Genomic DNA, 13,898 nt, shown 5'->3' with positions numbered 1-13,898 from the left:
ACCCGGCATTGCCTGCGTTTAAATTTTAAAGTTTTTAAGTTATCAATGAGCTGGATGTAACTGTCAACATTTTCAAAATAATTAGCAGCTTCAGTTTACTGAAGAGTAAACTGCATTAGCTTGCTTAGTAGCTGCTATAGTTCTTGAATGCCACTTTCTTTAATAATAATGATCATGTCCTCAGTCTACTTGCCTAATCATTACTTCTGAGTCCTACTAAGAGGGTAGCAGTATTCTTACAAATAATCTAGGGCTAATTAATGAGAACAATATACTGAATCCTGCTTCTCTAATATGAGTGGTGTAAGAAGTTTATTATTCAGCACATGACATTGGTGATCTACACCTTAGTTGCCTTAGAGGCACTCAGCATCTGAATGGCCTCATGTTCCCGTTGTTTTGCCTCTGTGTCCCTTCCAGTTACTGGCAAAGTGTGCACAGTGCACAATGGAGTCCTTTCCTGGGCTCACTCGATTCACACCAGAAAATGCTTTTGCATTGGTGCATTACATTGGCTATAAACCACACAATATAGTGCATACCTCCCCTCCACTATCCCTCCACACTTTAGAGATGATCGACCTAGAAGTGTGCTTTTCTGTATGGAAGAGCGCCCCCTGAAAATGCACTCTCCACTCCTTTATGTCATTACAGTAAACTGGAAAATCTTGTTTCCTCCCTCTGCAAATGCCACCATTCCCCCTGCCCACATACCTATATGACTTGGAGGAATTCTAGGTGTGTAGTCGTTCTAAGACACTGGAAGTTCTGTGCTTCCTAAATTACCTTCAGAGCATGCACCAAACCTGTATGATGGGTATCTATTACTAATGTGTTTGTGACCTTGCAGTGATAATTTAGCTGGACTCATCCACAGCAGTAATGAACACTTGTGGTGCCTTATAAATGAAAGATTAGAATACTAAATTATGCATTTTACAGTTTTCATAAATACATGAAAAATGCATACAGAAGATCCTCTCCTCTCTAAACATACTACTTCCACCTCCAGTCTCTTACAAGCCCTTCACTGGCTCCCCTTCCGAATCCAATTCAAGCTCCTCACACTCACTTACAAAGCCCAAACCCAGTCATCTCCCATTTATATATCTGACCTTATCTCCCTTTACACTCCCACCTGCCCTCTTCGCTCCACAAATACATGCCGCCTCCCCTGCCTACAGATTGCTTCCTTCCATTCCTGCCTCCAAGATTTTGGCCATGGTGCTCCTTACCTCTGGAATTCTCTACCTCTTCCTGTCAGACTCTACACCTCTACAAAACACAGGCTCTCAAGACCCACTTCTTCATCAAACCCAGCCGTCGATCATCCTAACCCTCTGTTACATGCTTGCTTCTACACCATCTGTGTCACCCCTCTCTGTATGCACCTCCCTTTCAGAATGTAAGCTCTCACAAGCAGGGCCCTCTCCACTCGTGCTTTCCCTCTCTTAGACCATTTTCTACTGCATATGTACTACAACGGCACCTAGCCCTCAATTTCTGCCACCCTGATGAATATATCAGTGGCCTTTCACTTATGCAGCAATGTTTATATACCATGTACTTGTCCTACATTGTCTTGTACTGTAAGTCACTGTTTTCTTGTCTTGCTCATTTGTTTATGTTCTTTGTTAGGCGCTGTGGAACCCTTGTGGCGCCATATAAATAAAAGCTAATAATATGTGCTATTGCTCAATTTTTTTTTTATTGTGTTGAATAAACCCAACACAAAACACTGTACGATCAGCACAAAAGATCTGAATGTCGTCAAAATCCTGTCCATTTTTCAGTGTGGTTTTTTTTGTTTTTTAAATCTTGTTTGACTTAATAAACATAAAAATGATATAATTTCACCAATGCTAAAGCAGTGTTAGAGCATAATGCATTAATATTTTTTCTTGTAAAAGGTGTGGATTCAAATAGTTTGCAGACTGGTTGCTTTGTATATAGTATGGAATCTATGGGCCTGATTGAGCTGATGTGCCACACAACGGAGCGATTATCAGCAGACTGCACATGCGCCAACGTACCTGTGCTCGCAGTGCGGTATCAACTGCACGGCGATTGACAGGAAGTGACCGTTTGGAGGATTTAACAGGGAGTGGTTGGAAAACCACAAGCGTGTCATGCCCGTTTTTTGGGGGTGTGCATCTGACGTCAGCTGCAAGCTCTTACGAAGCTCTGCGTCGCTACTGCCGTGTCCAGTCTGCATTTCCATAGGGCTGCCCTTAAGCCTGGTGTTCCTTGTTCGTGCGTAATTGCGAAAGGAGTTGTGATAGCTCAAGTGGACATCTCTTTTCATTTCTGAGCGGCGGATATCAGCAGTTGCGAAGCTGAAACAAAATCGCACTTGCAGTTGCCTTAGCGTCCATCTTTGAATCAGGCCCTGTATGACTCAAGTCTGTAGCAATTATAATAAAATGATAAAGGGAACAATAGCAGTGGGTTCATTTAAATACAAATATTTACATTTCATAATTTAGTATGAAAAATGGAAGAAACAGAAGTCTAACTTCCAGCACACACACATGCTGTAGCTGGTGTCAGGTTATATACTGTACAACTGATTGTATCCGCGTTCTCTAGGCAGGCATTCTGTGTGACATATTATAGTGAAGTCTGTTCTTTTATCTTTTCCTTATTTATCATTTTAAATAATTACATTACGTGTCTCTTTTTTTCCTATAAATGTATTCTATTTTCAGTTTCATGAGACTTTAATTTATAACGATGCGACAGTATTGACTAGGATTTTTCTGCCTCTCTTCTTTATCTATGTAATAGATAAGGATGCTATTGCATGCTATCATTTTACAATGCATAGTCCTTAACGGTAATAGTAAATTAAGTTTACATGTACTGAGCTTGATGCAGAGGTGTGCGCAAATCTCCTCGCCACTGCAATTCCGTACACAGCGGATCTGCGAAAATATGCAAATCTCAGATCCGCTACTAGAAGTAAGCCAGAGCCATTGTAACTATGTACACAGGTGTAGTCGCTAGTTGAGACGCCCTGCAGCTGTTTGACACACACACTTGCGCTACCTCCCACAAATGCTAGCTGACTGTCAGTTACTCTGACCGCCACCAGTAATCCATCAGGATGCATGCTCAGTGTGCACATATCCACAGACTTCTGCATTGTGTCCACCTCTGAATCAGCCCCGCTGTCTCCTATCTCTTATGTTGTTTGTGAAATCAGTGTAAAAAGTCTGTTTTGTTAATTGGACAGTTTACAAAGATCCTCAGATTATCTCATTAAAATATTAAGAGGCCAAAAAAGAAAGGTGATTACACATAATAAACCATTTATACCACGACCAAACAAAATAGTACAGTAAATAGGTGTGATTTTGTTTTTCTACATTTTGCACTGGTAATTGTGAGTTTTGGGGTTTTGTGTATTAGCAGCATGAGTAGAGGAGAGCAGTGCATTCCAGTCTGGAGACCTGGAGAAGGGATAAAGAACTGATAAACCAGTGATAAGTGGAAGGTGATAACGCATCAGCCAATCATTACGGATTTGTAAAATGACAGGAGCTGATTGGCTGGTGCATTATCACCTTCCACTTATCACTGCTTTATCCCTTCTGCCCCTTTGTGTCATACAGTATTTGTCTCGTTTCAGCTGCTTTATCCTGATGTTGATGTCTTGCCCAGAGGAGGAGATGAATTGGAATTAGAATACAAGCATGCTAATGTGGGTTATTGCTCCAAACTCTGCCCACATTCATGCACCAATCTTCTGTTATCTCTGCTCCATGTTAGAGCAGACCTATTTTATTTGTAATAACCAAAAATCACATCCAGGGCCGCTCTGTTGCTTAAACAGCCCACTTGGGCTCTGTATGTTAGTACCTTAAAGCCCTTGTTCTTTAAACTTTTGTGGATTATAGAAATGGGCATGCAGAATGCTTTCTTTGGCTTATTTCATAGGACTAAATCAGATCAATGTAACTGCTTGTGATGTGCATTTTTTGGTCCTAAGAAGATAGAAAATGATGTAGTAAATGCTTTAATTGCGTTTTGTGCCACTAGGCCAGTCATTTACATTAGTACCTAATATAGAGTACATTAAAGGACAGCAATAATATTGTCATAATATTTAAATATTTGTGTTCTTTTTTGAAAACTAGTGACCTTACTGCCGAGGATCAGATTGCCCTGCTGAAATCATCTGTTATTGAAGTTATAATGCTGCGCTCTAATCAGTCCTTTTCCCTGGAAGACATGGCCTGGTCATGCGGCAGTGACGACTTCAAGTACAAAGTTGACGACGTGACTCAAGGTATGATCAGGGCCATTCCCAAAGGTGACTTGCTTTCTGATATTACTGTCCTCTTTCTTTAGTCAAAAAGAATTAATTCTATCCAAATATTGAGTTTCGGGAATACAATAGGTTATTAGGTACAGTTTTTGGTAGAGTCTATCTCATGCTTAACTTGGATGCAAAGTTGTTCTGTGTTGTTTTATTACCACATGTATTCCTGCCTGCATCTGATATTCCCATCAGGGGTTTTCAGCTATTCAGCGGGAAAAGATACGTCACATAGGCACATCATATGAGTATCAACAGCTTCTTCCGTTTCTCCTTTCCTGAAAACTAGAAAGCATTAAAATATGTAAACGCCAAATTGCTTTCTAACAAATATTTAAAATGCCCGCTCTAATATATATTGTGGACGTCTGCGCATCTTATTACCATGTGCTATGAATGTGCGCTATACATCGCAAAACACTGCATCCCATAAGAGAAAACAATACACCCACACATTATCTGAGTTCCAAAGCTCATTGATGTATATATTTGTTATTAAAAGGATATGTATTCAATATATCACAATGTACAGTATGTATGTATGTATATATATATATATATATATATATATATAGTTATATGGTTACAATTTATACAGTAACCAGTTATTACAATCTAATTCAAAATACAGCCACAGCCAGCAAATACATCACCATATCTTTCTCATATAAAGTCTCCCCTCCATATCACTCTCTCTCTCTCTGTAAAATCATGCAGGCACTGGACAGACAGCATCTCCATCATCATCTGGGACAAACAGGAAAGAAGCAGCTAGCTCTGTGTGTGTGATCACCTATATACTATGTATTTTGGGGGAGTGCACACATCTAGTCTAGGGGAGGGAACTTTCTTATTCATGATGAGTCATTGGTCCGTTCAAATGCAAGCCTTGAAGACATCATAAAGGCTGGCCTGAGTTTCCTGTCCATCACATGCTTGGAATGTCCATTGTACTAATAAGAGTGACTTTAGCTTTCATACATTTAATCATATCTACTTGTTGTAATGAGCTACAACTTAATAACAAGCATCAAATGAATCTACACATTAATCTGGTTACTGTGACACCAAACACGACATGTCCATCTTGCTCTGCTCCAGTAGTACACTTACATGACGTTACTGAATTATATAATTAAAACATTATGATGTCTGGTGCTTGATATGTTCAAATTATGTGCTGTATGAAATATGTGTTGAATCTATCTCTGTGGCATGTCTGTGTAAATGCGTATGTTACCATATATTGCTGTGCTCGCTGCGCGTATTTGCAAGTATAGCGACTCATAATGTGTGGAGTCTGTATGTTCTCTCTATGTAATATTTTTGACTTCGACAAATAGTACAATGAACCACAGAATACAAAAACCCAAATTTAACCATTACATTTTAGATTAGTCAGCTTAATGAAAAACAAAAATATTACATTATTAAATTCGGCAAATAAGCAAAACTTACTAAATGCAGTATTCCCTGTATACACAGGACTGGTTTGGGGCATTTTCCATTGTTACCATAGGCGTTGAAAGGGGGCGGCTCACCCATCCAAATATTCGAGAGGCACCAATGTACTTGGTCACGGGATACAGTGCGGACACCATCTAGACTTGACATGGGTAGTGTTAGGATGGAGATTATTCCCTTTCCGGCTGCACTACCTCCTCCCTTCCCACAGCTCTCTGTCTGCTTCCAGGGCCTTCCTCTGCCCTTCACCCAACTCCAGCCAGTGTGTGACTATTTACTTTGGGGTGGTCCCTCCTCTGGGCCCAGCCCTGCACCCTTCTCACCTCCCTCTTCATATGCTCTTCCCCCTCAGATCCTCCTTCGTCCTCACCCCCTATACAGATAGATAAAGATATCTATATAAATATAGACATATATCTTTCTCTGTCAGGTTAGTGGTGTGGAGGGTGAAGCCCCATACACACAAGACGAGAAAGTAAAAGATATCGCTCAGAAGGGCCATTCTGAGCGATATCTGTTACTATCTAGTGTGCACACTCACCATCGTTAACGATGTGCGCTCCCGCGCATCTTTAACGACCCCCTGACTCATCTGAACTGTTCAGACGAGGGAGGACCTTGTTAACGAGGGCTGCAGCATGGCCCCGCTCCCACCGTCGCTCCCTCCCCGCCAGCATCAGCAAGTGTGTATGCACTTGCCAATGCCGGCTCCCCGCCGCAGCCAATATCGCCGTGTACACACATCCGCTAACGTGTACCCGGCTTTAGTCCAGCTGCCCCCTGAGAGAGCGGAAATCAGCAACTTAGGGGTGCCAAAATGAAAGTATAACTTCCCACCCCAACTACAAATGTTGTGGCAACCCTGAACGTTACGTATTCAGGCTGTTTACTAAAAAAACCAGGTGTAGTATATAATATCAATATTCCTAATATAGACAAATTGTCAGCCTGGTCAATATGTCAACGTTATGAATGCTGGACATCAATATATTTATGTTAGCCTAAACCTAATTTCCATATTCCTGTAATACGGTGGCTTTACATGTCCTTGAAACATACACGCATCAGCCATCACATTTTAACCACTAGTAGGTGAAGTGTATAAACCGCAGAGAGGTGGCCACGGAGGGCCAGCTAAACCATGGTTTAATTTATCTGGTATATGGCAATGTTCTTTACACAAACAGTATGACTTCTGACTGGACAGAATAGTTGCTCTCTGCATATATTTTAATCCATGAGTTTACAGGGCTTGTAAAACCATTCTATTAAAGGAATACTAACTTACCTGATAACTTCACATGGCATGTGATTTCGAGACTTAATAGGGGTCTATTCATGAAGCAGTGAAAAGAGCGGAGAAGTGATCCAGTGGAAAAGTTGCCCACGGCAACCAATCAGCTGCTCTGTATAATTTTTTTTTTTTTTTTAAACAATTTATTTTATTTTATGTCAACAATAAGAACAGGACATTTTATAGTATGCAAATTATAAATGTTACATCAATGCTGATTGGTCGCTATGGGAAATTCTCCACCGGCTCACTTCTCCACACTTTTCACTGCTTCATGAATAGACCCCATAGTGCTTAATAGAGAGTTATGTATGATATCTCGACATTCATCATTTAGACAGTCATCATGTAGATGCTAATGAAATATCAACATTTCATCATTGGTGGCCCAGTGGTCACTTACCTGGACCAAACAGCAGTGGCAGCTTCCAGGTTCAAGCAGAGGTATCTGATGCACCAGCGTTCTGATAAGTACAGTTCCCTAAGCCTAATGCCTACCCCTAACACTCACGCTGGTGCCTAAACCTAACACCCTCCCTTTCACCTGTAGCCTAACTCCAGTGATCTGCAGGCAGGGGAGGCAGAGCCTCTCCTGTCATACTCCAGTATACTCGAGTATTGTTTATGAAATTGATTAGAATAATATAAAGTGGATATGTATACTGTTGAACCTTTGTATGATACTTATGATGCTTACATGAACCCTCTGGTTCATACTGTATATGTGTGGGTAAATCTGGCTCTGATACTGCCAGTGTCTCCCCAGCCATTGACCTCACAGCATGTCGCTGCTTAACTCTAACCTCCCCAGTCCCCTGTCTAACCCTCCTGTCCTACAGCCTAACCCTATGTCAACATTCTGAGAATGTCAGATTTCCACATGTCAGCATTGTGGGAATGTCAGCATGTTGCCTGTGGACATTTTAAAAATGTTGACATCATAACTGTTGAGATTGTGAATGTCAACATGGTTATTGTCGACCTAATGACTACGTTCCTTTAATAGACCAATACACTGCTAGTGTACATTACATACTAATTGGGATCTTGAAGCATTATGCCCACTTTATACCATTTGGACCTGGAATACTAGCTATATAATGGGAAACACCATCTCCTAATGGATGTTTTTGAGTATACAGTCCTGATAAAGTAACATTGGATGTCTCGCAGACAGTACCATTTATCAAGGAATGCTGCTTTTTGTATGTTTTGTTTGTAATTTTTCGGCGTGTATTTAAATTTAGCATCATCTTTATTAAAATCCCAGCTTTTATTAAACCAGTTTGATCTAAAATGTAATGGGTTTATATGCGATATGGCGCAGTCAGGGGTGGATTGGCCTTATAGGGCTGCTCAGTGTTTGAACTGCCTGATGTGCTTTATGTTTAAGAAAATAAACCTCTATTTCCATTTCACTGGCAGGGGTGGGTAGAGGGTTTATGTAATTAGGCAGTCTCTGGAGCACTGACTGTTCTAATAGGAGACCTCCCCTACACCGATCTTGTAGATGCCATGCACTGCAGCCTATCGCATCAGGGCACATCCCTTCCTCTTCCCTAGGGGCTCACCACCCCATAGCTTCGGTGCTGGACTTGTTTGTATGGCAGCACCAAAGAGGAGAAATCAACAGGGTTAGAGGGGACAAAGAGAGGAATAAAAATAATTGAGGAGGACTGGTAGTTTAATAGAGGGAACAATTTACTACTGAATAAATAGACAAAAACATTTAAGTGGCTTCATTTCATAAGATGTCTGCTTATGCCATATACAGTACTTATCAAGATGAGCTTAACGCATTAAAGGCTACATTTTGTCAGAGTGAATCCACAACTAAATATAACACGAGTGCAAAATCTGGAGACCGCAATGAGAAAAGCTTTATCTGTTTAATCAACAGCAGCAACAAAAACAAAAATCAATTTGTGTGGGAGAAAGGGACATGATGAGACGTGAGATACTCTGAGCATTAATTAAAGTATTTTACCATTGCCAGAGTTTGCAATTTAATACATACTAGAAAAAAAAAAGCAGTTTCCCAATTAGCCAAACATAGACTCATAATGAGGTAGAAAGTGGAAGCTGGAGAGATGCTGGTGGTTTTGTTTTGAACCTGATGATGATATTGCTGGGATTATTTGAATAACCGAAATGGGAGGGAGGACAGAACATAAAACACATACAAATCTCTACATTAAAATGCAACGTTGAGAAAGAGTCAGGATTGGAAATCTGTTCATGCTTTTAATGGATTTCATTAAAATAAGGCGTCTGTTTTGTATGGTGGTCACAAGGATGGTCTCTTTACTGTCTAGAGGTCATTAGGATGCTGTTTGCATTGTATAGTGGTCACTGATACCCCGTTCAGATCGCAATTGCCGGGTCACACCCGGGAATTGGAAACGGGTCTGATAAAGCTAAATATTTATCGTATATAAAACACTTTAAGAGGTCTAAGAACACTGTACGCTATCTACGTAAGAAGTACCGTAAGGGTACGCAAGTTGCGTAGCGATCGCTCAGCCGTAGTCGAGACGCTCAAGCGTCACGTTCGCTTACGGCCCAGTGATCACAGGCAGGCACGCTATTGGCTGCCGACAAACGTAATGATTCGCTATAGCGTAGCGGACGCTCGGGACCACGAGGAGATCACCAGCGATGCAGACGCTCACAACGTTAAACCTTTATATCTATACCTTTAACAATGAGATACACAGTATACCTTAGTGTAGAGACAGAGTGTAAGTGCAACCTGGTGTAACCTGATTAACTACAAAGCTGCTTGAGCGTCTCCGACGCTCAGGGAATACTTAACACTATAAAGAATACACAGATACCTGGGCTTAGGGTCCGAAACCTATTATATGTATTATGACTATTATACTTGCAAAAAGAATCACAGTACAAATGATACACTACAATATAACATAAACCAACTAACCAGATAACTACACAGGAAATACAATACAATACAATAAAAGGGAAAATGAGAGAGATAGAGAGAGAGAGAGATAGAGATGGCTCACAGTAAGACAATATGATTACTGAGAAAACTTACGCACAAGGGGAACGATCGCATGCGCCTCGATATCCAGCTCCCGATTATCAGCAATGAGAACCGTTGAAGAGAGTGAACTGGATACGGTCGGCCTGCCTATTTATGCCCCACACACAATACAATTCAATGGTCCCTACAATCTCATTGTTCATTGGACATAGGAATTCGGCTTCGCATTATAACAAAAGGTCATAGGTTGATTCATACAGGTGGGCTGTGACTATTTCCAACTGCTCAGGTGGGAGGGAAACTGGGTTTCCCGCCGCATGGGTAATAAAGTGCAAATAAAGTAAATGTTCATAAACTTCTTATGTCCATAACTATTCGCACGAGCGATTGATCTGCTTCAAACCAACACTGGAATATTTCTAATTAAATGTTCTTCCGATGGATACTAAACACCACTGTATTACTCCTGTCTGACCCTTCGTATCAAACAAAGAGGGATTTCTCTGTTCATGAACATTCTATATTAACCAAACTTTCAGAATCTATCAAAGGGACCATGATCTACAAAATACATTATTAGTGAAAATATGTAATGATTGAGTCGCACGCTACGATCGCATAAACTTTACCGTAAATACGCATACCGAGCACCAGCGGGTGCACGCAACAGCGGATATGCGCATTCACGGGAGAGCGCACGCATGCGCAGCGCGGACCTGTGTGAGGTGCAAATATGGTAGTGTGCATAGAGATATTTTTCTGACTTTGACAGTCCACCCTTTGGCAGTCAATAATAACTGCCACCTTCTAAAACATTTCAAAAGGAGAAAAATATATGTCAGGGGTTAATTCATTTCCATGGTTGGGTAAGGGAGGAGAGAGGAGTAGGTGGGAAGAGGGTATGACCTAGTAAGATAGCAGAAGCATGTGTGTATGAGTCCATGTTTGGGGGGTCATGTATCATCGTGCCGTACGTGTTGTAAATCAAGCTTCGAGGTATTGCGAAGTATACATTTGAATTCCTTCTTATCCCGTGGTACGGGTCTGTGGATGGGCTGTCAAACTTTACCGAGCTCTTTTCGGATTTTGAACAAAATGGGGAGCACATTTTAGTTGATGATACATGAATGGGGGAATATGTGATTGCTGATATCTGTGCCTGTATTCCCTATACTATGTGTGTCATTACCTGAGGGTTGTAGAAATGAAGAAAAGACATAATTACGGTAAATGCGGTGGTATTCTATGTCAGGTTAATGTACATCTGTCGGTTGAAGTTTTGTTCGGTATCAGTTGAAAGTCGTCTTCTTTGCGCTGTGTTGCCCATTAGGTGTGAGCAAAAAGCTTTGTCAATGCCATTAGATTTACAAAAAATGTTGGGCTAGCGTAAGTTTAAGAATTCTAGGGAAACTGGGGATCCATGGCAAAGTTCATCAAATGTCCATATCTCAAGTGGTCAAAACTTCTTCTTTGGTCTATCCGTTGTCTGTATAGCGTCTCGTCAACTTCCTCGTCCAAGTGGGTCTTTTTATCTTGGAGAAAAACCAGAAAAACAGGTGAAAGAAACGGACCGTAGAAATCGCATTTTCATCACATCATTGTTTCTATCATTGGGTCATAAATCAAATCCAGGTTAATTACAGTTTCCTCACTCCTTAAACTCATTACCCTGGTACGATGTTTGCACTTCATTAAAGCCTGACCGCATCTAAATATCAAACCGATCGTTATGATAACACCTAAGATACATAGGAGAAACTTCCCAACATCCATTATGACTCCTTGAGCCCAGTCTCCCAAACCGGAGAACCAATTTCGCGGGTTCAACCATGACACCCAACCAGTCAGCTCATTACCTACAGCAGCAAGAGTGAGATTGTGTTTTCGGCGAAATTCCCACTTTAATTGGAGAATATCGTCCATCTTTTGGTCTATGACCTCTACCGGATCCTCGGTGCTATTCGTGATATACGTGCAACATTTCACGCCGTACTGTGTTGCCAATGTAACACAATATCCACCTGTCACTGCTGTGAGGTAATTAAGAACCATTCTATGCTGCACCAGTTCTGTTTTATAAGCTTGAAGTTCCCTTCCCGTATATCTAAACGTGTCATCATACATTTCCGTGATATTATCTAACAAATTTGCGAGCGCCGATATGTATTTATAATTTTAGCACTCCTCTAGCGGTGCGGGTGAAATCTAACGCGATTAAGAATTGAATCCCGGTGGATTCACTTATCAGATCAGAGGCCGGATGCTCTGTCTTCTCTATCAGGTGCCTTTTAACAACGTGCTCGTAATGGGTGTGAGTATAAGGAGCTTGGGCACCACGATGTATGTCCTTCATTTTGTCATGTGTTACAGTCATCACTTCAGGCAATACTTTTCCAATATAACACAATCCTTCAGAGTTTGGGGCAAGCCACTTGTACGCCTTTCTCCCGCATATGAAATATGCATCATCGGGGAGAACATATGGGACGGAGAAGGACATAACCATATTACACACCTTCCAGGTGAAATCTCCTAACCCTAATTCTTCCATCTGTTTAATACATGTATCAGGTTGTACGATATGTGCACAGTATCCTGGTGATACTTCTCCAACTCTCGTAATCCTATTTCCTAAGGTGTACCTATACCGGAAAGATTTTCCTCTACTGGCTATGTGGCGTACAAGCTCTGTATCTGTAGGCATTCTATCTGCTCTATGCGAAAAGGTCATGGTGTGGTTACTCCATGACACTTCCCAATTTCCCGGCTTTCTGGGATTGGAGATGTTGAAACATAATAGGGACCTATCCACATGGTATTGGTGGAGCTTCAAACTAGGAGGGCTGGAGATATTAAACCTCCTGTCCACCGGTCTCCCACCCTTTAGCTCAAGTACCTCCCCTATCGTTAAAGGAAATGGTACTAGCCCTGATTTGCTATGACCCTGAGGTACTTGAGAACATACCCAACAATCTGTTTTGTTTAACACACTACCCACTAGGGAGTGATAGTCACTCAATGGATGCTGGTCCATATGGATATTAAAACTGGATTGGCATTTCTTAATGCACCCATCCTCAATGACATTGTTACAGAGCCTACAGATACGGTCTTCTTCTTAAACTAACAATCCTTCAAAACGTTTGCAAATAACAAGGTTGTTAGATCGTGCCCGGTACTCGCCTTTGCCTGGTGATTGGGTTGCTATTGGAAATTTACACCTCCGTCTCAGTCATTAGAACCTTTCTGGATCCTTTCTCGACCTCACTGGTACTTTCACCGAAACAGACTGCTCTGGTCAACATCATGGTCGACAGGAAAAATCCATATCACAGTCTCTTGGGGCAAGTCCATCTTACAGGAGGAGAAAAGAAGAAATTTGTAATGGGGGTATAAGAAAACAGTTTGTGGGGGAGAGAACTTGTTACGATAATAAGTTCTCTCGTCTTGTTGTTCTTCTTGTTCTGCTGTCCTCTCAAAGGTGCTGTCTCTCAGTCTTCCAAACGAACATTCTGGTGATGCAATATTCCTTCCTAATCAGCGATCTTTCTGTAAGGAGCAAAAATCTGGCATTACCATTGGTCCAACTGAGGGGTGACATACCATCTTTAAACCATGAAAACATGAATGAGAAGAGAGAGAGAGTCAAAAAAAACAAAAGAGAGAGAGAACACTTCATGTGCATATATATATATTACATAACTCAACAACAAACAACAATAGGAACCGAGAAACAAGGCATTTTTATCAAACATTTTTCAACCTTAAGAAAACATTGTTATTATTATCAGGCTGTCATATCTACGTGTCTA

At 41.1% G+C, this 13,898-nt stretch overlaps 1 protein-coding gene across 1 annotated transcript in view; it reads left to right on the top strand.

The window, feature by feature from the left end:
- VDR (vitamin D receptor) overlaps window positions 1-13,898 on the top strand; it is a 363,421-nt gene that overhangs the window by 333,515 nt on the left and 16,008 nt on the right. Inside the window, exon 7 of the mRNA XM_063952232.1 lies at window positions 4,140-4,291. Coding sequence (XP_063808302.1) covers window positions 4,140-4,291 — 152 coding nt within the window. The remainder of the gene's footprint in view (window positions 1-4,139; window positions 4,292-13,898) is intronic.

The sequence above is a fragment of the Pseudophryne corroboree genome, chromosome 2, assembly GCF_028390025.1.
Source record: "Pseudophryne corroboree isolate aPseCor3 chromosome 2, aPseCor3.hap2, whole genome shotgun sequence".
NCBI classification, from domain to species: Eukaryota; Metazoa; Chordata; class Amphibia; order Anura; family Myobatrachidae; genus Pseudophryne; species Pseudophryne corroboree.
The sequence above is the reverse complement of the archived record's forward strand: the minus strand, read 5'-3'. Positions and strand labels throughout refer to the sequence as shown.